The sequence below is a fragment of the Leptidea sinapis genome, chromosome 16 (genome assembly GCF_905404315.1).
Source record: "Leptidea sinapis chromosome 16, ilLepSina1.1, whole genome shotgun sequence".
NCBI lineage: Eukaryota > Metazoa > Arthropoda > Insecta > Lepidoptera > Pieridae > Leptidea > Leptidea sinapis.
The window spans coordinates 14,087,588-14,114,489 of record NC_066280.1 but is presented as its reverse complement, the minus strand read 5'-3'; the positions used below and the strand labels follow the sequence as shown (position 1 = coordinate 14,114,489).

Sequence of the window (26,902 nt, the reverse complement as noted above, 5' to 3'; positions counted from 1 at the left end):
CCGATCCTCAGACCTACTGAATATGCATATAAAATTCGGTAAAAATCAGTAAAGCCTTTCGGAGGAGTAAGGTAACTTACATTGTGACACGAGAATTTTATATATAAGATAACCATTCTTATCTGAATCGACTATAATAAATTAGATGATTATTAACGTATATTATATTATATAAATATACTCGAAGAGAAAATGATAAAGTAATTTTAATGAAGTTATACTTCTTTTGGCGCGATGGAGAAAAATGATGAGAGTGAATTTTTACGATGCGCGAGCACACCAACACCTGAATTCTACATCGTGACGTAAGTTCTAGGTGGCATGAAAATCGATAACTATGTTTAAGTTGTATATTCTAGTATTTTTATATTTAGAACAAGTGTTTCGTAACAGTACAATTAAACAGTGTGAATAAATAAATATTATTTTGGTGTTTTTATTAAATTAATTTTATATACGACGGTGATAGTATTTACCAATAATTTATAAGTATATCTATATTTATTGAATATTAGTGATAAAACTGATTTGAATAAACTGTTTTGAGTGCATTTATAGATTTGAGGTTAATTGTCGTATGTATAATTTATTTACATCGTTAATTAAAAATTATTTCATTATTATCTAAAAAATATTTGTTTTTTCCGTTTTGTTTTATTTCTGGTATATTAACAAATTTTATGCATAAATAAAAACTAATAATTAATTTTCTATACTTGTTTGTATTAACCTTAAATGCTGAGTGTTTATACTATCTTTGATCTTAACTATTTGTTAAAATTTGATTTATTTTTCCATACACCAAAGAAGTATAACTTCTAACGCGTGTACATAAGTACACACACTCTTTTTTATCAAAGTTCCGTTTCAGAGTTTGGCAAGTAAACAGCTCCTGAGGATGCTTCGTGCAGAGTTGAAGCACGTGTCGAATTTGGTTTCGGCACGATAATATGAAAAATATTACCAACTAATCCGTCGATCAGTCAAGAGTTCAGCGTAAGCCGATTCTTTGGTGGAGGACGTGTTTAATCCCTAACTTGACACCGGTGGAGGTTGGCGGGGGGTATTCTTTGCATTCTGCACGTATAGAGTAATAAAACTTAGCCGAATCAACACTAACGATATTCATTCATTCATAATATTTAAATGGTTATGGATTTGCAACAACTTGCGTCTGAACATTACAGAACTGAATGCTTATAAAATTTATTTTTAAAATCAAGTACTTTTTGGATAAACATCGCATACATCTTCTGCGCTGCAGTTTACTTAACTAAACGTAATTTTAGCAGCTATCATAGTTTTTTACTTGTTTGTATTAGCTTTGACAAATTCTTCAAAATAAAAAAATATAAAAAGTTATTACGTTCCAAATAAAGAAAATTATAAATTTATTACATCACATTAATGATTGTAATCCGAATGACCCTCTTGGAAATTATTTTATTTATCTTTTAATTGATTTTAAATTTGAATTACATTAGCAAAGCATTCCACTTTACTTTTAAATTGTTATTCCAAGTATATAGGAAAAGATTTGATTTTGAAATAATGCAGTTTTTTTATCATGTTCGTCACACTCTTGCATCATAATTTCTTCAATTCTCCATGCACTTGTATTTTTTTCTGAAAGTACACACATAGTTACATTGTATCAACAATCTCGTCAATGAGATCCTCACGTCAGTTTTACAGTAATCGTAAAGACAAGTTTATGTCTACAATAAAGCTAAGAAGGAATGATATCATTACAAGAGCTATTCGTTTAATTGAAATATTATCACTCCTCACATTGCAGCGCATATTAAACTTTTTACAACTAGTGTCGCGTGACAGCGTACAGCGTTACCACAGTGCAGCCGTAACAGTAAGGCAAGGCTCTCATTAAAATTGTAGAATAGAGTCCTTTGTATAATTAATTTCTTATTAGATTAAACAAATCGCTATAGCAATCAAAATCAAAGGACTTTCCTTTTATAAAGACATTTTATTTTATTATACTTACATTTTCTTGCCTATTTATTTACACGTGAATGTATTAATACATTCACGCTGTAAATATATAAGCATTTCAATGTATTAATTAGTAATTTTGATATGATAACGATAAACGATTATTAATAATAATAATATTTGTATTTCTATCACCTATATTAGTAAGCATTACCTACAAGATAAAAAAAATCTTTTATTCGCCTGATGGTATGTTATCACCGCTACCCGTACGTACTTGCAACACCAGAGAATCTAAGAGCGTCAAAAGGTATTGTGAGGTGTAGTCGCTCTAGGTACCAGGTAGCAAGGGGCGCCAAACTGATCAATGCCTAAAACAATGTTATGTTAAAAACATGCGGCACTTCATGTTCACCACACTGATTCAACTTAAGGTCGGTGCGGTGAATTGTACAAATTAATCTCAAGACATTTTTTACGTACTGTGTATCTTTAATCTGTGGCATACTTATCTACAAGCACTCTGTACCAAAGTGTGATAATTGTTCTGTACTGCGACATTCTTCAATGTGTTTCATTACACGCACTCTTATAATAGTTAAAGCAACCTTCTTATACCGGTACATTGTTCAGTAAGTATTATCTTTAAATTTTACGATCTATGTTGATGAAATAATTGCTACAAGTGCACAAGATGATAATTAAGTTATTATTTCTTTATAAGTTATATTCATTCAACGTATGTTTTATTTGAACTGATTTAAATACGTGTACATATGAAATACTCCTTATTAATGCAAGCATAGACACCAAAGACATTCGGATCATAAGGAACTTATATTGGGATCAAACAGCAACGATCATGGTAAATGGAGAAGAAACAGACGCAAATAAGATCAATAAAAGGCGTTATCCAAGGATGCATTCTGTCACCGCTATTATTTAATTTGTGCTCTGAACATGTAATAAAAGATGCTCTAGATGATATTGATTTAGGAGTCGTCGTTAATCGACAAGTCATTAATAATCTAGAGTATGCTGACGGTACTTTCCTAATAGCGTCCACATAGCCAGATCTGCAAGAAATTGTAAATAGAGTAAAGGGTGCAGCGAAAAAGTATGGTTAACCATATATTTTGTTTTTGACACAAGCATGTCACCGGAGATCACCTACACCTATTTGACGTTTGAGTATTTTTGTGGCAACACTTTCCATTTGTTGTAAATAAAATAATTCGTAAAACGATGATGGGGTAAATATTGAGTTAAAAGAGTGGCAATAAGTTTCGTTCCACTTCTTCTCACTAAAGCTCAACATTTTAATAATTGGTAGTAACTGGTAAAAAGAAAAAAGCTTTTTACCTTAGATTAAGGACTGGTCTCCGTTGCGCTCCAACTAGATACTGCACTATCTAAGAACAATACTATTTTAATTACGGCAACTATTAGATGCTTGTGTGCGTGGCATCTTGACAGTCAATGGCATCTTTCAAATTTTGTAACAAACGCTTCGTGTTATTTTACATTGAAATAAATAAAATACAAAATACTTGGGAGCCAGTGGGAGGCTCCTTTGCACAGGATGCCGGCTAGATTATGGGAACCACAACGGCGCCTATTTCTGCCGTGAAGCAGTAATGTGTAAGCATTACTGTGTTTCGGTCTGAAGGGCGTCGTAGCTAGTGAAATTGCTGGGCAAATGACACCTTACATCTTATGTCTGAAGGTGACGAGCACAGTTGTGGTGCCGCTCAGAATCCTGAGCGGCACACTGCATTGTAATGAGCAGGGCGTTTCAATTACCATCAGTCCCTTATTTTTATAAAAAAATAACAATTGCAAATTAACATGTTATGATTTAAACTTTACCTACTAAACAACGAGACTTCCACAGGTAGTAAGCAAATAAAATTAAAGCTTACGTAGAAAATCAATTGGTGTTCGCAAAAAGTGATAACATTGTCACGTATATGTAATTTACCCGAGCAAAGTCGGGTGCAACCACCATTACGCGTGTTGTTAAAGCCCAAATTGTACTGGAATGGACTGAATGAATTGGACTGTTCATGAATGAACCGAATTATAATAATTCATTACGCGTGGTAATCACAGCCAGTTCCAGCGTTAAATCGGTATAAATAAAAGCAAAGTAAATTTCTCAATTAGATCTTCATAAGCGAGCTATAAACCGCCACCCGCGTCGAACGACACGGCGCGTTCGGAGCGCGTTTATGTCTCTTCTATGGCCGTCACTCTTTCCTCATAACTTCACTCCTGCGCACCACATATAACTACTTCCTTATTCGAACGTACTATCAGAAGTCAGAACGTGCTACAAATACAATATATTGTACATAACATTTCTTAAACTGGAAAAAGAAAAATGTAGAGTCGAATAAATTTAAATGTCTAAATGATTATTTTGTTTAAATTACGCTCGATTTTGTAATTTATGTACGTGCGCTGAGTGGATGACAGTGGAGAGTGTGTCGGGACAATAAATCCGGTTCTGCAACGGCTTGCAATTAAACTAGTGTCGCGCCGGGTTCGCGACCGTGCGAAAGTGAAGCCGGAGGGGAGAGGGGGAGCAGCGGCGCGCGGGCCGGGGGAGGGGGGGCGGAGCGACGGATGGGTTGCCGACTCGAGAGCTTTGCCCACAAGTTTACGATATTTGAGCTTCCTCAAACCCGCGATGGTTGAGGGAACTGGTTCTTTAGGTAAATATCATTTTTGTATCTTATCTATGATTTGGTTGTATATGCAATGCGATTGTTTTAATAATACAACTTTTGTAGAGCTTTGTTGATTTTAGTAGAGTTGTTATAATTGACGAAATAAAGCAATTTCGTAGTATTGTTTAGTAGGTGCTATGATGCGTTTATGGATTCTTTTTGCCACTGTAAAGGTAAGCGTAGTGTTTGACTGGGTTACGAATTGGTAGCAACACTAAGGTGGCTCGACTCGGGAGAAGTCGGAGTTTAGTCCGCGCGCGGCCGTCGGCGCAGGCGCACGTCTGTTGCGATGAGTTAGTGTCCCCATGGTGTACCCTGAGTCGTCTCGCTGGGGCGCGCCCGACACACTAGCGCCCCTCTACGACGATGTCTACAGAGGTCAGCAAACGCATTCATTGTTTTATGACTCATATTGCATCATTTTGACAGCGCTTAAAATTCATTAGATTTCCATATCGCGAATTTACTCCTTTGCTGTTTTATGCTAATTAACCTTTAACTAATTGTGAGGATATTGCAGTAACATGGAACGCGCTTAGTCAGCTGACCCGCGAGTTTGGTAAACAAGAGCTACTTAAAGCTTGCATAAGTTGTAAATAATTCGCATAGTTTGATCGTTAGAAATAACTGCTGGAAAAAATATCGTGTTTCCTTTATTACATTTAAATTATGTGGGGTGAAAAGAAAGTTCTTTATAAAGGTATTTATCTTATATTTTTATCTTAAAGATTAAATTAAACTTAGTTTGTGTTTAAGTTTAAAATGATCAAAACATTACTGAGCAAAGTATTTTACTAGGGTCGTTTTTGTAAACAAAAAATAACTGGATTGAAAACAAAGATTTTGTGGCGGCCCAAAACTTTTTCATTTGTTTACATTGTGCCCACTTCCAACCTGCTTCCAAGTTTAACCAGAACCTTTGTTGTATTGGTAATATATACGAAGTTTTCGGTTGTTCTCGACTCGTTAAAGTTACTACTTATGAATAATAATGGGAAAATACTTGAATGTATGGAAGATAAAATGTATTGTTGAATACAATAAGATATTTGAATTGTTAAATCTCATTAACTGCTACTTAAATTGTGTTTTAATAAATATCAATCAACAAAGTAAGTATCAATTCATAATTTGATTTAATTATTATCTTATTATATAATATAAATCCTCCAGAACTCCTAAACTAATAAGCGGATATTTTAATGGGGATTACTTCATGGAGTGCAGTTGAATCCAACTTTTTTTCGATTTGGAACACATAATTATTGTTATTTCCAATATTTGTTTTGTATGGACATATTTTCTTTAAGAAAATTTATTGGCGCACGGTTTTGTAGTTCTGCTATGAAAATATTTCGTCAAAACAACAGTAAGTAATTCTTGATGTTATGATATATTATTGACAAATTCATAAAAATAGTATTTTATTTATTATATACAGAACAACGTCTGTCGGGTCAGCTAGTTTATATAAATATATATATGTTCCACTTAAACAAGTAATCGATATTATATAATAAATATATAACACATTAAAATACGTATATAGTACTGCTTGGTTTATAGATTATTCTTAATACTAATTAGCTGATAAAGAAAATAGAAAAGTCATAATTATTTTGTGCATTACACAATTACTTATAACAATGTTTACAACAGTGCAATTATCGCAAAGGGGCATTAACTGTTGCAATTCTAACATTTATTTCACAACCAATATAAACTATTTATTAAATAAATAACTTGCGGCCTAAATTCGAATTGCAGCATTATCTGTTTTTATATAAATATTATTTTGTATTTTTATTGCATGTTTATATATCTACTTGTGTGTGTGTCATGTTCTTCCCATTAGACTAAACTAAACTAGAATAAATAAGACAAAAACTAAAAAATTTCATTAAAATATTTTGGCTTAAAAAATAGTAGGGCAGAGAATTATTCTTATATTATGTTACTATGTAATTCCAAATTTACGATATTATACAAAGGAAAATAACTACTAATTAATCTAAAGCGATCTTTATTTGCTTATGATTGAATTAAATAATAATATATCTTGGTACTTCAAAGGATTTATACCCTTTTCCCATAAAAGCATGACCTGACCTAAATTAAAATTAATTTGTGCGTTCACGTATGGAATAGATAGAAACACCTAGCGAAACAGTCTAAGAAAAAAGGGATACACTCAATTGTATGAAACGTGCAGTGATTGATATCTTATATCTATGTTGTTTAAAAGGGAGATAGCCGAAATCCTCTAAACTAAGCAACTCTTCGCTTTCAAACTTAGCCGGAATAATCCGGACGAATACGAAATATAAACTTCGTCGCCAATGGCCATGCTGTAATTACTACTATTTCAAACTTATGTGAAATGACTGTACGCTTGAGACTAAACTTAACTTCAATTTTAACTTACTCTTATTACGTAGTATTGACAAATACGCTTAACGTGATGAAAGAAAAATCCAGTTTCAATATGCATTCATATTCAATTTCTAAATAGGAAAGATATTTATCGTTAAAATACTATTGTAATCAGTTGCAATACGATAACGGATGAAATAGGCAAAGGCATGTACTCCATACAGCCCTGTCAATAAAAACTAAAAACGTGGCGATCGATGACTTATTGTTCCAATTTTTGATACATTAACATAACACATAAATATTTATTAATTTATTTTTGATTATGAAAAATGAACAATTCAATGAATATACAAATAGCTTGAAAATTTTTTGTTATTATGCTTTATTTTTTCAAATTCGAATACTTAAATATTATCTTTACATTCACACACATTGAGGTTTTCATTTGGAAACCTCAATCATCAAACAAGCAAACATTTTCAAACTACTGGATGGATTTCAATTGAGTCTTCTAAGTTTTATTCCTTAGACACTTAGATCGTTATATAAAAAATATTGCGATATCTTCTATACATATATATTACATATATATTTAAAATGGTCTTTGTTTGAGGCTCAATCACGCCTAAACCACTGATCGTATCGACATGAAACTACCACCATTCGATGCGAAATTTATCCTAGATGGTTTACTTTTTTATTGTAGAATTTATTTCCTTTTAAAATTTAAAAAGCGGGCGGCAACGGCTAGTCTTTTAATATGAAATTATTAAATTTTAAGAAACAACGATTTTTATAAGAACTACGTGCTCAGTCATTAATATGACATATTAAGTAGGTACGATTTGGCAACGGACCTTTTTGCAGTATTTACAGTTTATCTATAAAATATCAACCTATTTGTCCATAATTTTCCGTAAGCCAAGATTCCGAAATTCCTTCAGGTAAGAATATAGTGAAAATCGCCAGTCACCCTCTTTTCAGAAGCTGTTACCGAAATCATAAAGGCAAAGTGAACCCTTTCATTAAAATATCTAGAGCGAATCTCGGCGTAGATTTGAGTTTTATTAAATGTTCATAGTTCGTGTGCAATATGCTACGGAATTGAATAAAAGCTGCGAGCAAGTCACTTTTATAACTTTGAATTTTCGCTTCGGAATGTAACCTGTCAATAATTGACTTGGATTAAAAGTTTAGACAGTTTTGCCGATGAGGTTCAGTGGTTGCACTTAACCTCATGTATTGGGCATGGGTTTGAATTTGTTTTGCGTTTTTTTTATAACAAGGTAAGCTCTGTAGATCGCGCTAGTCGTAGTTGAGTGTGGGCTCTAGTGGCTACCAGTAGGAGGCTCCTTTGCACAGGATGCCTGATGATTACTACATATTATAATAAAATCATTCAGAAATACACATTTCCGATGGCTTTAGACTACATTATTCCCGAATACTTAGATTTTTTTTTTCTTTTGACTGAACAGTGTCCGTCGGGTCATAGAGTTTATTATACATTCATGTGATTGCATTGCTGTTGCATTATACATTAGACGGCGATGTCACAATAAGTTTTGTGTGGAAAATAAAACAGTTGTTATACTCACTTGTGACAGACATTTTTAATGTTTATTTTTAACTTCTTAAGCTAAAAATAAACAGTGAATATAATTCTGCAATAGGTACCAGCTGTGTCAGGATGCTTTGCGTTGAGTTAAAAGCACGTTTCGAAAATCTACTTTACAGTTAGGGGCGTGTGTCTCATATAGGCAATTAGGCAGTGCCTACCTCGTTATGAACCTAAATAAATATAGTTAAATTTGGTTCCATTATTTTATAACCAAACTTCTAATGAACACTTTCTCATAAAATTTTTCCTTCCGTTAGATACTAAATAACTAGGGTAAGCAATCTCCAGATAGCATAATATTCCAAAGCTGAACTTTTTTTCTATGAAAATAAGGGACGTGACGAGCAGGACGTTCAGCTGATAGTAATTGATACGCCCCATTACAATGTAGTGTCGCTCAGGATTCTTGAAAAACCCAAAAATTCTGAGCAACACGACAATTGCGCTCGTCACCTTGAGACAAGATGTTAATTTTCATTTGCCCAGTCATAAGTCTCATTTCACTAACTACGGCGCCCTTCGGATCGAAACACAGTAATGTTTATACATTACTGCTTCACGGCAAAAATAGGCGCCGTTGTGGTACCCATAATCTAGCCGGCTTCCTGTGCAAAGGAGCCTCCCACTGGTACCCGGCACATCGGTTTTGTAAAGGTTCAATTTGGTTTGCATTTTGTGAGTTGTATAAATTATCTTGTTTTTACTCGCAACTCCGTCCGCGTGCCATTGTTACTTTGGGCAGAATTTTTAATATACTCACTTTGCAAAAAATATACAACAAACTGCTGTGGTTAATACATTTTTATAAGCTTCTAACTTTTGTCTACCAACTTTTTTTATTACTACTTATGTTATTTATTCCTCTAATGTAATCATCTAGTGTGTAATTGTTTTGTGTCCCAAATAAAATAAAAAACTATAGATCTTTCTCCCCCTTTTCATCCACACAGGTCTAAGTTTTAAAAACGCTAGAACAAATATTTAAAAGTTTCATGGTGTTATTTTCGATAATGACGAACCTTCATACAAATTTCCATCCCCTATTTCAACCCCGCCAATCCCATTAATCGTGACAAAAGGTAGCCTATGTCCTTTCCCAAGCTCTAGTCTGTCTCTGTAATTAATTTGATCAAAAACGATTCAGTGGTTAAGGCGTGAAAGCGAAATTAACAAACTTACATTCACATTTATAATATTAGAAGGGATAATGCTCTCAAATGTGACCCAGGACAACTACATAAACACTCAATATTTTGTTATAAAGATATACTCGGTCAAGATACCCATGCTGAAATTGTAAACGAAATATTACCCAAAAAATCGCCTCTAACTTTAGAATGCTTTATACATACAAAAGAAGGTATAGCAGATTTCAAAGATTCGTAAAGTTTTATTGAGAAACAGTTCTGACTTACCTTTTTCTCACTTAATAGACAATATTTTCTAAAATATAGTAATTATAAAGTGTTTATACGTATAGTATAAGCCAGCTTGAATATTACCATGGTAAGTGATGACTGTTATAACCGGCGCCCATACTGACATTCTTGAAATGCCCTGTTCCAACTACAATTATCTACCATATATAGCTTTTCATTTTGTAGTTCACTGTGTGTTCTTAAACAACTGTTATGTTTAATATTGAAGTGACGGAACACAGCACCGCAATTTATTGGCAATGCCTTTCTCAACAGCTTACCTCTCGTATAAGCGTCGACATACGAACGAAAAATTGCATTTAAAGTCAAAGCCAAAATAATGCAAGTTTCTGGTTGATAACCAAAAATTAAAACACATTGCCCAACATCAGTCTTCAGTTTATGAAATTATATGAGATTTTTTGGCAACAATCTAGTTTTTCTCCCTATTTTTGTGTCATAAGGGTTTTCTCCGACCCGGCTTTGCAAGGGTAGAAAAAAAAGAGTTTTTTTTTTCTATTAGCTGTCCATGCAAAAAGCAAACAACACACAGGACTACGCAGACGGGCAGCCTTGAAAGTCGGGGTTGTTTTATCCAATGATAATTTCTATTAAAATATAATAATATAAATATTTATTTAATTAGGATTAATAATAAGTGCCTGTGAATCAGCCGTAAGATGATGGATATATGTCATATCAGAGTTTTCGTTAGGATTGTGAAGATCTACTGCTATTTTCCAGAACATTACTTTAATATTTTTCTAAGGATTGATTTCACCATTCAAGTAGAACGCGGTTTTAAAATTAGTAACCGTTCACGCATAACCTAGCGAAACTCTTTAAGAAAAACAGCGATTCACTCGATCGTATGAAACGTGCAGTCATTGATAGATTGACAGCTGACGGTTATAATATTAAAAAAACGGAGATAGATGAAATCCACAACGTTTGAAGGAACTGTTCGCTTTCAAACATAGCCGGATTATACTTGTCGCCAATCGCCATACTGTAATTACTACTATTTCAAACTTATGTCAAATCACTGCACGTTTCATACTAAACTAAATTTCAATTTTTACTTCGGCAGTCCCGTCTCTTATTACGTAGTATTTTTGTATTTTGTTCATATTTATCAATAACAGTTTTGACATCTATTTGAGATATTCTATTGTTTATAACATGTTAACTCAGTTCTGCTGATCGCGTTTAAAATGTATTGGTGAAATGCTCTGTTATTAATCAAGATTAAGACTGGCATTATTGACTTATTAAATGTTAGTGTTACTGGTAAAATCAGGTTTTCCGGTATAGCCTACGTTAGCCAATTAAATCTTTCTTTTCGCGACAAATATATTGAAATAATACGCCGAATTCTTACGCACGTTGTCATTTTGATAAAGTCATAATGCAAAGCTATAAATAAAGATTTAAAGCTCTCATTAAATCACAATATCTACTTAAATGTCGTAAAATTCGCTACGCGTTCAAATAATACCTGAGGCCCAGTTTATAAATTATAACAACTCTAATATATCGAGACAAGTTTGGTTTGAACGGAACGAATATTGCAATAAGGTGTACCAGTTCTTAATTGAAGTCATTGAATAACAACAGTTAGACAATAATTATGAAACGTTATCTGTGACTGCGCTGGTTCAATGTAATTGATTTAAGTAAAGTGCTGTGAAGTGAATCACCGCTATTCGATACCGCTATATACCAATACACATATTATTTATTTATTAGTTCCCAAATAACATACATGTTTTAATCTTTACAAAATAACGCAAGTTTAAGTAAATGATGATTAACATATATGTCAGTTAAATGGAAACACTTATGATGGCGTGATATTTAACTAAAATAAATTAAGAATTATTTATTACAATAGGTTGATTTATGTTACTATCACGACTTAGGCAAATGTAACATGTAAACGTGTCAACTAATAAAATAAAAAATATACAAAAAAATTATACACATTATAATATTTTTTATGAAAATAAGGGACGAGACGAGCAGGACCTTCAGCTAATGGTAATGGATACGCCCTGCCCATTAAAACCCAAAAATTCTGAGCGGCATCAATTACCATCAGCTGAACGTCCTACTCGTCTCGTCCCTTATTTTACATGAAAAACAGCGTTCAACAGTGCATCACTTACAAACAAGAGATTCAGAAAATATTTGTCAAAATTTAAGAAAGAACTTTTAAATTAAACGGCTTAATTCGATCAAATTCACTAACAAACTATATCAAAATGTCTATAATAAATAACTTCCTAGACATTATCTGTGTGTTAAAAACTATCAGTTGAGATAAAACTCATTCGGTTATCAAAAGAGTGTAGGTGATTAAAGAAAATTCATTAAAATTAATTAAATTAAGAATAAGCTATTAGCACTTTATGATAGGCAAGTTGTCATAGGCATATTTTTTTATAAATTATATTTGATAAAAACTACGTCTCATCTGGATATCAGATCAGTGCAGCTCGATCTCCCACAGTCTCCCCTACTAATAATAGTCATGTCTGAATGAATAATTCTGTAATTAAAGTAATTGGTGTAAGCCGTTTTAAATAAAACACTTTTAAGTATTAAAACGCGTGTAATTTTAACTGTTTTTACATTAGATTTTCGCGAAAAAGTTACATTTTTATTTTAGCTAACCCGACGTTTCAAGATCTCGTTTTCAGTTTTCAGTCCACCTGAACGGAATGCCAGAGGTCGTATGTTCGAACCCCGCATCGTTCATAAAACTTTATTTCCAAATTTTATTTGTGAAATAATCCTAGAAGTGAGGGTTATCACTATAAAAACATAACAAATTGTTTAGATTTACAAGAGCGACATCTCAAGTCTATTTCCTAATATGTAAATATTGGGGTTGAGCGGGTTATCAACTGTAAAGTAGATCCTGTAGATGAAGCCACAACCTGAGAGTTAAACAAAGCATACAAGATTTTATATAACGATACGTTACTCGAACGGTTGGCTCAATTGGTTAGAGCACCGGCACGGAACCCCGGAGGTCGTGGGTTCGAGTCCCGCATCGTTCATAAAATTTGTTTTTCAAATTTGATTTGAATGTATATATTATCTGAATCTTGGAAACGGCTCCAACGATTTTCATAAAATTTAGTTTACAATATAATAATTATTTATAATAATTTAGTATACAGGGGATTTCGGGGGCTATAAATCGATCATTTTTCAAATTGAAACCTAGCAAAGGTTTCAATTTGAAAAATGTAGTTGTATCCGTGTTTCAATGAGAAACAGCTACAATTACATGAGAATACAAAGGTAAATTTCGCCACTATATACTAGACTATAATAGCTCAGATGGGACATTATGTGATACGGAAAGCAGAAGACCCCGGCTTAGACCAGATGTCCTATTAGTTTTTTTTTGTTCAAGTTTGGTATATTCTTAAAAATCCGAGCAAGGCTCGATCGTCCGGATATTAATAATAATACGAATACTGTGAGCGAGATGAATGTCTGAATGAATTATTCTGTAATTAATGTAATCGGCGAAACCGTAAAATAAATAAATAAATACTAAATCGCCTGTGATCGGTTTTCAAAATCTCAAAAAAATTCTAAAAGATTTCAGTAATGCAATAACAATATTTATTATTATTACCACACTACAATCTATGTTAGTGCAATATAATTTTATCCGACAAATAACAGTTAAAGTTATGCCATAAAGCTGGATCGGGTCGCGCAAATTACAGGAACTATCATAGTTATAGCGCTTTGAAATGCATTTCAAATTCAGTTTTCTCGTTGCGGTTTCCAAATAAGCAATTAACCGGACTAATACATTTCAATAAGGTAATAATTTAAGCTGAGCTCGTTGACTTAATATGCTTTTGAGATTAATATTTTAGCGATTTAGAAGTAAAATCATTGCCTATTTATATAACAGACAGTGCGGTTTCTAATAAACAATTACATAGTCAAATTACTTCATGAAAACAATTTATTAAAATAATTCAAAAATGCTTTTCTTAGTAACTTTAATTCAGTCTTCCTGTTCGGGTTTCAAAAAAAAACAATATTGTTTACTTTATTATTACCTTAGATTGTAGGTACGTCTAGATAGACTGTGGCAGCCGTGAAAACGTCGATAAAAATTCAAGTTGACTGTTAACCTCTATTTTAAGCAATGCACGCAAACTAACACAAAGTTACATACAAATCACGAGTGTAAGACGTAGCCTGAAATGCACACTAAAATAATAAACCTGGCCTGTTTTCATCGGCTTAGGCAGCTAGAGGCTCTACTATCTACCGGAAGACGTAATGTTGGTAGGCCCCCTACAAGATGGACCGACGATCTGTTCAAGATCGCCGGAATACGTTGCATGAGGGCTGCGTAAGACCGATCGTCGTGGCCATCTTTGCGGGAGGCCTTTGTCCAGCAGTGGACGTCTTCCGGCTGAAATGATGATGATGGTGATGATGAGAGGCTCTATCTAGACGAATAAATTATCTAAGAATTTAACTAATTTTAATTGAAAACCCTGTCATTGTCTGTATAATATTCATATTATCTCGTTGAGGATTATTATTGAGATTAAAATTGGAATTATACAGATCTATGACCTTGTACCCCTGTTGCTTAAACTTTTCTCCATATAAAACTTAAGTTTCTTCCTCAAATAGATTCATTAGCTTTTTTATTTACTTTGTTATCAACCTTTCGGAGAAATAATAATAACGCTTTGAGAAAAAGGAAATGTAATAATTGCTTACGATCTTTTGAATACAACACAAAAATTACAATCATCAAAACTTTAATTCTTACTCTATTTTATTATTAACACGTCTAAAGGCAATTCGTAAACAAAACCATCAGGAACTCCCTAAGCCACTATCTTACCGTGAATTTCTCTATCCCATGGGAACCCTGAATAGATTTACACAACACAGAGTATGCATTAAGGCTGAAACCACACTATCGAGAAATCGCGGTGCTTGAACAAATATATAAATCGTCAGATCGTGAACTGGGCGATATCTATCGTGCATATTTCTATTGCGAGGATCACGAGTATACAACTTAGACTTCTATGTGAACGCGGGAATAACATTCGGTAAATAATCTGTATGTGTATTTATGTTTGCTTTGAGATACATTCGGATTGTAAATTAACTTCTTTTGATTGATCTTTTGTTTTCTATTCATTTAAAATAATGATAAAAGTTAGACTCTCCATATCCTTAACACCACAAAATGTCTAAGTTGACTCAAGAGTTACGAGTTAAGGTGGTGCGATTAATTACTATATTACAATAGTGTGATAAAATAACTTAGGTAATATTAAATATAATGAATTCATTTTAAATAATGACAAATTTTAGACTCTCCATTTCCTTAACACCACAAAATATCTAAGTTGACACAAGACTTACGAATTAGTGTAGTGCGATGAATGACTATATTACAATAGTGTGATGAAATTATTCTAAAACAAAGCGAAACCAAATATTTAAAATGTTTTGAAAATGTATTATTAGTTCCTCTTTTATCTGAAATGAGTGCATTAGATTAAATAAACTCAAACGATAGGAGGAAAAGAAATCCGAATGAAAATCTTAGTATTCTTGATATATCTTTCACCTCATTTGATAACTCCACTGTCCTCCCTTTATCGTCTTTCTTTACGATATATATTGACAGAGAAAATGCCGTGCAACCTTCCCCTAAATAAACTACGGTTTGCGAGGCAGACTTTACAATATTATATCATTTATTTTACGACCCATATAGCCCAGTGATTAGTTACCCTGAGGTCCAGGGTTCACCCTCCCAGTAGATTTTACACCTATTGCAGTTTTATGGAGAATATTAATGTTTGTTTCCGAGTTACGGATAGTAAATACATATTTAAATATATTTTATTAAATATTTCGTTGTCTTGCACCCATAGTGCAGGCTGTGCCTAGTTTGGAACAAGATATATTGTGTATGAATTTGTCAATAATATAAATTATAATATTATTTATCTAAAACATTGAAATTTTGACAGGTAGATATGCTAATACGGTTTTATTAAGATTTTGTATGAGATACTTACATAAAATTTTTCATATGAATTTAAACAAATAAATAAATTTAAGCCTTATATAATTATATGTCTAGATGGAGCTTATTGCTGCTAGGCAACCGATGAAAACAGACCAGTTTTATTACTTTAGCGTGCGTGACAAAGCTATGTTTTACACTCGCGATTTGTATGTCACTTTGTGTAGCTTTGTGTGCGTGCATTGTTCAAAATAGAGGTAAACTGTCAACCTCAATTTTTTTCGATGTTTTCACCCCTGTCAAGGTCTGACTAGATGTATAACTGATCTAAGATTTAAACGTTGTTTAGCAATAAACCTTTATCAAAGCATGACGGTTCTTGATGAGTCAGGTGCTAAGAATAGCCTGAGAGAATACATGTCCACACATGCCTGTATACAAATACTAAAATAGTCTATAACTTCGAACGAATTGCCTTTCATTACGAAATAACCATAGCTTACGTTTTCTATAAAGGGAGAACCTATACCAGAGTCGATTCACTTTTGTATAGAGGTCATAAATGTAAACGATAAGAAAGTGCAATATGTATAGTTTGACGACCCATATGGCTCAGTGGGTGGTGACCCAAAATTAATAAACGTGGGGTCCTAGGTTCGAATCTCGTTGTGTGAAGAATAAATAATTAAATGCTTTTTTACGGCTTCATCAATCCGCAACTTCATCTAAGAGTACTTGACTAAATATCTTGATTTGAGTTAACTGTTATCATATTTATCTTAGAATTATTATTTTCTTAACAATTTGTTATATTTTTAAAGTTAAAATCCTCACTTCTCGGAATAATACACAAATAAAATTTGAAAAACAAAATTTTATGAACGATGCGGGACTCGAACCCACGACCTCTGGCGTTCCAGTGCCAGTGCTCTAACCAACTGCGCCAACCGTTCGCGTGAAGTTTCATCATAAAATCTTGTATGCTTTGTTCAACTCTCAGTTTGTGGCTTCATCTACAAGATCTACTTTACAGTTCCTTAAGTACCTTCTTAACCCCAATATTTGCATATTAGGAAATTGACTTGAGATGTCGCTCTTGTAAATCTAAATGTCGCGGGTTCGTGCACACCGCATCACTCATAAATTTTGTTTTCAAATTTTATTTGTGTTCTATAATCCCAGGGTTATCTATCACTTTAAAATATAACAAACTGTAAAGTACTGTAGAGTAGATCCTGTAGATGAAGCGACAACCTGAGAGTTGAACAAAGCATACAAGAATTATGAACTTTACGTCACTCGAACGGTTGGCTCAGTTGGAAGAGCGCTCGCACGGAACGCCAGAGGTCGCGGGTTCGAGTCCCGCATCATTCTCAAATTTAATTTGTGTACTCTATTAGTGTTATAGATTGCGCCTACATGATATAGAATACAATACTCTACCTTTTTCTATAAATATTATGAGTACGGTAATTGGAAGCCCTATAATAGCATCTATGATTCGTCGCCTATTGCATTTTTCATTAATATTCAGTACATTAAAAAAATAAGTGCATAAAAAAGCATTTATTTTCTCAAAATGTATTCCTTTAGAATTATTTTTGGTGTCATTTCTAATATACTAGATACTACTACCGCTTCAGAAATAAATGGCGCTCTGAGAGAGAAGAAGTAGCGGAAGAAACTCTGCCAGCATTCTTTTTTTGCGCTCTTTTCAATAAAAATATACAATATTGTACAGTCATTTCTATCGCTATAAAATAATCATAATTTAGTCCCAGGTTGTCCGATCACATAGATATTCAGCTGTGGAGCATTGCGTAGTGTAGTAGTAGCCATTTTTATAAAAAAATTAAATTTATTTATAGATACTGAACAGTGGCTGGGACTTTATTATAGAAGTGTATACATTTACCCTTAAAGCTATTATATATATTATGAAGCCTACTAGAATTAGTTACAAGCAATGCCTTATTTCTAGTGTTATAATAATGAAAATCACTATTAAGAGCAAAAAGGTGACGATTTTTGTGAACGTACATATATTAATTTTTCATAAATGTTATGAAAAGATAAATGATATTAAAGTTCCTATAACAAAAGTTCTCTGAGAAATATTCGAACATTTTATTTAAAATATTTGATTCAATACAGAATTTGAAGTTGTGTCCGGAGAGGATATTATGACTCCACAACTCACAATACTTGCTCCTCTCAGCTCGGAGTGTGCGAGGCTTTTAGCGAAAATATGAGGTCAGACATTTCGATATACGATTCTTTCGAGTTTTGGCGATCTAATTGTTTCCCGGAAATTGTTTTATGTCCAGTTTGAAACATTTTTGTTGTTGTTAGAAAAGATTTATTTTAATTATATTTGACTTTTTCGTGAAATTTTCAACATTGATTGAATTGAAAACTGTTAAAATTCTTTTTTAATATGAAACAGAAAAAAGTGTGAGATTAGATGCCGCTGTATTGGGATATGATTGCCTAATATGTAACGTACAAAACTACGACCCACTTAAGCTCACTAAGTAATAGGGGTTAAAATATAAAATTGCCGTTTTATTGTAATAGGTACTTCGAATTGTCATAGAACCTTCATTGCTTGAGATTTTTGCGTGAAACTTTTTTAACAGGTATGTAGTTCTTCTTTTAGAAAATGTGCAACATTTGATTATCGACTTCCAGTTCTTTTTTTATTCACCTTACACAGAAAGATGAATTCTCCAAAAATTCGATTGATTTTTGAAAACGAGTTCGCGGAACTAACGCGGCAGAAACAGCTCGCAATATCAATTTTGTGTTTGGAAAGGGGACTGAATGCACCGTGCGATTTTGGTTTAAACGCTTTTTGTGATGGAAATTTTGATTTGATGAACGTACCACGTGGAAGACCGCCCACACCAGTGAACAACAATGAATTGAAAGAACTGGTGGAAGCCGATCCGAACCAAACAACACAAGAATTAGCGGCATGATTTAACGTTGCCTTACCAACAATATTGACTCATTTGCGTCAAATCAATAAAATAAAAAATATGAAAACCGCATGATTTGACTGATCTGCCGAAACAACGCGTGTTGAAACTTGTGTTGCCTTGCTGAATCAATATAGAAATGAAGCAATATTTGATTGAATTGTGACATGTGATTCATCACACATCGCAATTTTTCTTCGCCTTTCTCAATACGGCGCTGAAGTTACTCTTTCAGATTTTGAAATTGAGCCTGCTGGTATGATGTCTGATCCGAGAATATTTTTATTTTATTAGTTTTTATGTTAGTCTTATGTTGAAGTAGGCATTAAGCTGTTTCCTCTGTTTTAAAACACACTTTGATAGGGCGTATTTTGTCTGGTTTGTATTTCCCAACACGGAAAATATTAATAGGGCTAGGACAGTCCGGTGTTATTGTTTTAATGGTACTCATTACTTCATTTTTGTAGAATGTGTGTCTTTGTTTGCAAATTTAATTTAGAATTATCAAATTGTTTATTTTAACCATCCTCATCATTCGAATGTTCAGCGTTTGTCAAAAATACATGCGCGTACACACATCTTAGATACCCGCAACGATCCTGTGATTCCTCTAGTTACTAGAGAGCATCGGCGAAGACATAAATAATGTATCAGATAAATACAGTTACCGAAGAAGAAATAGTTAAGAAGAACGAATCACATTCTTCGAAGTTTGTCTTTAAACCTATGATTGATGTGGCGCGGCTTCAAGCTGATCTAGCAGAATAAACTCGCGGAACTTTGCTAACTGTTATAAACTCGGCTAATAAATAACAATTTCATGTCATTCTATAAGTTAAATGGTTGTCTGATAAAAAAACACTTTCGGAATTTTTATATTATTACTAGCTTTTCCTTGCGACATCGTCCGCGTTGAATAGTTACTTAAGCCAATTTTTTTGAAGTTATACTTCTTTAGGCGCGTTATAAAAAAATTATGAGAGTGAAATTTTAAGATGCGCGCGCATGTGTTTAAATTCCCTTTGCGCATCACTGTAACATAAAAGTAACAGCATGAAGCTGTTTCCTAAAATTTTCTGACATTTGCGACATTCGTTTTTTATTTTGGTTTCTTGGTCCATTATTACGACACGCAAAGGGTTAAAGTCCATACAGCCGTATTCGTTATTTAATAATTAATTGTCAAAGCCAACTTTGTAAGATTTTTTACAATTTTGTTCTTTCTACAAACGTAGAATAGCACGAGGAATAAATAATTTCAAGGATTTTTGCTTTTTTACGTCAAAGAAGTATAACTTCTTGCGTGCATATATACAAACACACACCCTTTTTGTTTGTTGTGGTACTCATTATCTAGCCGGCATCCTATGCAAAGGAGCCTCCCACTCCAATTGATGATTCAAATTCACCTCTACTCCGCAGTCAGTTGTAATGCAACAACCGATAGATGGACAATATAATAAAACTAGATATGAGACGTGTAATAAAAGTTTCACTTTAAATTAAATATAACATAGTAGATTATTTATACTTATACAATTGAATGACCTTCCATATGCGGCGCTTCCGGGACGATACGACATACGTCCCTGTAAGTGATTCCTTTGGTGTCGCAAGAGAATTATGATCACTTAACATCACGCTCGTCTGTCCTCCTCTTTAATAAAAAATCGTGTGTACAATACATGATATCATTATTTAATTTAACTGAATTTTGTCAGTAGATTTCAATAAAAGTAATCCTCAAAAATCAGTATTCTTCTTCTGGTGGCTCTGTCTATTTTTTATTAATTTTGTATATGAGACGCAGTAAATAACAGCCGCGCTATTGCCTGTATTCCACTATCGGGGAATTCTTCAGAAGCGAAGTACGTGCTTCTTATTGAACCCCATATTTGTACGCAAACTGAATTAAAATAAACTTGAACGCGTAGGTATTTCTCGTCAAAGTTTTAAATACACTTTTGTAATTAATATTCTATAGTTGTATATACAATGAAGTACTTTAGAGAAAAGAAGAAATTTAGAGATCAAAATTTTATAAATCTCCATAGTTCGTTCGTTATTTATGATTTAAATTAAATTTACACTACTTAATATAAATTAATATTATTTCGTATAAGTAATACTTAATTATAAGTTAATCATTATCTTATAGTACAGGAACCGAATAGAAAGCAGGCTTTGCCTATCCATTCGATAGATTAAAAATATTTTATATCAAATTTAAATAATAGATATTTAGGATATATATATATATAATAATAATAATAATATTGACACACATTTACACAAATTATCTTGCCCCAAGTTAAGCATATATAGCCTGTGTTATGGGTTACAAGACAATGATATATTTAATACAATATACTTACTTAAACATACATAAATACATTTAAACATCCATGACTCGGAAACAAACATCTATATTTATCATATAAAAGCTTGCACCTACCGGCATTCGAACCCAGGACCTCTAGCTTAGTAGGTAGGATCGCTAACCACTCGGCTATACAGGTCGTCAAAAACAATATATATATATATATATATATATATATAGAAAACAAATTAAGTGCGAAAATACATCAACCGTACGTAAAATATGCAAATGTTGACTATTTTTATTGCTATAAAGCTACCTAACCTATATTAGGTTGGTAGGTACAAAAATAGGTAAGACATAACTAGCATTTTGAATATGAATACAATTTCATTATGAACTCGGACACACACTCCCTAGTGAGTGTCTGTTTCGTACTTCGGTTGGTTTTTCAATAAATTATAGCCTTGACATTAGTCAAATTCTTAAAATATTAAGTTTATAAGAATTACTTTTTATCCTTTAAACAGGCGAGTTATCTTAAAAATCTTAATTCTTATCTTAGATTATTATACTGAGATTTTGCGATAGATTTAAGACTAAACCTGTTTTAGAATTTACAGTGTCAATTTTAGTAATCGTGTTTTGATTATGTTAATATTCAAATCAAATCAAAAATATATTAATTAATGCCTGTATTGAAAGACACTGCTCTTCCACTATTTCAATTTTAATGTAGATTATTAGATAATTAACTAAAAAGGTATACTTAGTACTAATTTAATTTATTAGACAATATGTTATGTTTTTAAATTGATAACCCTCACTTCTAGGATTAACACACAAATAAAATCCTGAGAGTTGAACAAAGCAAACAGAATTTTATAACGAGGCGGTATTCGAACGGTTAGCTCAGTTGGTTAGAGCACCGGCACGGAACGCTGGAGGTCGTGGGTTCGAGTCCCGCGTCGTTCATAAAATTTTATTAATTTTTTAGTGCAAAATAAATGTGTGTGTTGTATGTTTGTGTTGGTGTGCGTGCAAGCTTTTACCAGTGGGAGGCTTCTTTGCACAGGATGCCGGCTAGATTATGGGTACCACAAGGGTGCCTTTTTCTACCGTGAAGCAGTAATCTGTAAGCATTACTGTGTTTCGGTCTGAAGGGTACCTTAGCTAGTGAAATTACTTTGCAAATGAGACTTAATATCTTTTGTCTCAAGGTGACGAGCGCAGTTGTACCATTACCATTCAAAATCTTTGGGATTTTTCAAGAATCCTAAGTGGCACTGCATTGTAATGGGCAGGGCGTATCAATTACCATCAGCTGAACGTCCTCGTCTTGTCCCTTATCTTCATAAAAAAAAGCGCGTATGTGTATGTGATATATAATATTAGAAATGTTCTGAGGACTAACTCTGAGATTTTAGTCTTTGCTCAGATTTTAGTTACGTAATACTTTGCTGATTATGATAAAACACGAACTTGACTTGTCAAACTTTTATCATCGCGCAACTACGGCCGTTCCCAATATTCAGTCTATCCCTTGAGATAAAAATCGTAACTATCGTTGACTTTTCTGTCTCAATGAACTTATAACAACGGTAACTCACCTTATCCGTACACGCTGTCTGTCAATGGGACTACGTATAGCATACCAGCGATATAAAGTTTGTATGGAAATTGCAATTCACGCGTCCCAATATAAGGCGATAAGAATGGCTTATCACCCGATAAGCCATTTTTCGTTTTGTTTTATTTCAGGTATATTAACAAATTTTATGAATAAAAAAAAAATAATTTTCTATACTTGTTTATGTTTATTTAAATTAAATAATTAATTTTCTATATTTATATACTATATTATTAACCTTAAATGCTGAGTGTTTATACTATCTTTGATCTTAACTATTTCTTAAAATCTTGATTTATTTTTACATACACCATAGAAGTGTGTATTTCTATAAACACTAAACTTAATGGATAAAATCTAGATACACAATTTTATTATTAAAAACTCTAGTCAGGAAACATTCATCTTTGAATGTATATCTATCATATACATATTATGTATATTCTTTGCGAGAATAGTAAGGAATTCTTATACTCCCAGAGCTACAGAGAATCTAAAATGTTTAAAGAAACCTAAAGATCTCATATGGACAAACTGAACAAATACAATAATGCTTGTTCCTTTCCTCCGTTTATTGGTTCCTTCAAAGTACACAGTTATACTGGAACCGACTATAGATTAAAAATCCTTTTAGACAGAATACACATAAAAAGGCATCATTAGAGGCCTTTTTCTAATTCGATTATTTTAATGCGGACATTAAAAATAATTATTCTACTATACAAACTATATGTTTGACTGAAATTCTGACTGCAGACATCAATGCTGTATCAAGTCAAGTAGCATTATAATATTAATAAAAAAATATGTAATATTAGATATATATAATATAGAAAAAGTTAATTTTGTAACATACTTTTTAGGTGTTAAAGTAGATACTAATTTCTCCTGGTTCCACCATGTTGACTTTATTTGTAGCAAATTAAGAATTCTACTAGGAAAATTTTACCGCCGTAGTTTTAGAATACCCATTACTACCCTAAAGTCCTTATACTTTTCTTTGGTGGAATCCATAATTTATTATGCGCTTGATAGCTATGGGCTTACTTTTAAAACATATATCGATGGACTCGAATCACTTGAAATGCAATTTTTAAAATGTCTCGTCACCAAAAAAGTTTAAAATAATTGTAAAAATAAAAAATTATTTAAAATATGTAAAGTATTGCCAGTAAGCTTAAAACATAAGTACTTATTAGCCATTAACAATCATGGCAATCAAGAACATAACCCAATTATGCACAACCACGATACTCGGTTGATGTCCGCTGGTAAGTTCGAGGTTCCTAGAATCAATTACTACTACGGAGACAGAACTTTAAAAAAACGCCTACCTTATCTATTAAATAGCTTGCCTGAGGACATTCGACTAGAAACCAGTAAAAGAAAATTTAAAAGTAAACTTAAGAAATATTTATTGTCAATACTGCCATAAAATTAAAATTAGATTTTTTATTATATTTATATTAGTATTTGTTAATTACACTTGTATAAAATCAATGTTCTTATAAGCATTAACGTATTACAAGAGACTTGATCCTGCAGACAAACTGTCAACAGTTTTGCGGGACTATGTTAGCTTCTTTCTGTAAATGATTAATAGTATAAATAAATAAAATAAATAAATGTGTGAATATTATTTATGGGCATAACAACAACAAAATTATTTTAATAATTTAAATCAATCAAAAAATAATAAAACTAAAAGTTATTAAAACCCTCTAATACTCACTTGAGCGTATTTACTTTTCGGTAAGCCGCCGAACGGCTGTCGGCCGTTTTCAATAACGTATCTCTAGTTACGGATACATTGCTGTCACCGTTTAATGACACGATCTTATCTATCCATAGTTATGTCCAATATAGTTATAGTCCAATGCTTTATGTCGATAGGCTATTGACATGTGAGTAAGCGTAAAATGATAGCTTTGTCTACCTCTAGTAAGTTAAATTAAGGATAGATAGGTTATTGCAAACGGCCGTATGAGTAGGGCGGTTAAAGGTTAAGTTAAGGGGACACTGAATTCCTGTCAGTATACAGATAGAAGTATATATAAATTATTTGTAGTAATTATATGTAAAAAAAACACAATAAAATAACTAACAGGCAATGTAATTCCATAAATACGCCATATAAAAACATTTATACTATGCTAGATGTCTGCTATAAATAATTTTGGAGTTAATACTCCATTTAGATAATTGGTTTATACTGTTTACAACAACGCAAGGCAGTGCACACCATAAACAAAAGCATACCACAAACTTATACTGTTCTATAAGTAGATTCGCTATTTTATATTATAAATGAAATTTTGAACTCTTTATCTATAAAACCAATGGGAGTGACTAAAATATCATTCCAAAGATGCTCAAACGCAGATTCTACAATTTTATCTCTTTTTACATCGTCGCGCCATGATGAAACCAATTGGAACCCACAATTGTAACAAAAAAATCCCTTAAAACCTCGGTGGATCATATATTATAATGATTATATAACTTGAAAGTATTTCAATACAATATTGTTCATTTGTAAAAACAAATGAACAATATTTCCTAATAAGTAAAATTGCTAAGCCCGCCTTCTAGCTATTTACGAGTTTGAATATTAAAATATTTTTTATAAAATAATACTTAAGTTTATTATAATATAATGTTATCTTGATATTTAACTTAATATAACATAGATAATGACTTTGTAATACCTGTGATCGAAATTCTATGTTTATAAAAACAAGAACACATATATGTAGAATTATAAAATATTAGATGATGACATGGAAGGTTTTATCTCAAAGAATATATAATGTATATTGATTTTTTTCGAAAAAATTGATTATTTTTGCGTGTTACCTGTGTTGTAAGAGGCTCTAACTTGATCTCTGAGATGAGTATGCAGGTTACCTGATGGAAGTGATCAGTATCCCTTTCAACATCAGAGAAATTATTTACTAAGGACTAAATTGATTAATTGTAAGACAAATCACAGTTTTTGCCCGATGGAGGCGTGAGATGAAAGAGAAGAGAAGAAAGAGAGAGAGTTAGAATATTATTTGAGTTTGGATTTATACAAAATATCGAGGGGTCTGGCTAATGAAGTACCAGATCTACAAAAATTCGAGCAGCTCTGTGTTACACGTGGTGAAATGTATCTGGCTGGACCTGCACTGTAAAGAGCGCTAGTAGTATGGCCCGATGAAAAGTAAGAATGGTCTAGCTCTGGAGAAGAGATACAGATTATTAGACCCCACTCAGATTTGCCTTCTTTTCATAGCAAATTAACAATAACTAGCTAATTATGATAATTATGTGCAACATAGAAAGTTAAATAAATTTGTGTAACCATTTGCCGGAAGGTGTTTCCGATACGACTCAGAAAACTTCAAGCAAATAAAATATATGATACAAAGCCAGGCAACGCACATTTTTAAACTGTTTTATTTGATGGGTGGTTTTTAATTTTGTATTTGGTGAGCTTTCACTTTTACCCTCTCTATTAAAAAGGTGAAAAAAGTAGAATTTTTCTTGATCATAAGTTGGCCAGGTTTTTCAGGCAGATTTTTTTTATGAAAATCAGGGACGAGACAAGCAGGACGTTCAGCTGATGGTGATTGATACGCCCTGCCCATTGCAATGCAGTGCCGCTCAGGACTATTGAAAAACCCAAAAATTCTGAGAGGCACTACAACTGCACTCATCACCTTGAGACATAAGATGTAAAGTCTCATTTGCTCAGTAACTTCATTAGCTACGGCGCCCTTCAGACCAAAAAACAGTAAGGCTTACAAATTACTGCTTCACGGCAGAAATAGGCGCCGTTGT

At 32.7% G+C, this 26,902-nt stretch overlaps 1 protein-coding gene across 2 annotated transcripts in view; it reads left to right on the top strand.

The window, feature by feature from the left end:
• Nucleotides 1-4,904: 4,904 nt before the first annotated feature.
• LOC126968647 (protein limb expression 1 homolog) overlaps nucleotides 4,905-26,902 on the top strand; it is a 41,222-nt gene continuing 19,224 nt past the window's right edge. The window contains exon 1 of one of the 2 annotated variants that reach the window (XM_050813672.1): nucleotides 4,905-5,063. In XM_050813672.1, coding sequence (XP_050669629.1) covers nucleotides 4,991-5,063 — 73 coding nt within the window. In that variant the 5' untranslated portion in view covers nucleotides 4,905-4,990. Of the gene's footprint in view, nucleotides 5,064-5,221; nucleotides 5,386-26,902 lie in introns of those variants that run through there. The other variant, XM_050813673.1, reaches the window with a different exon arrangement.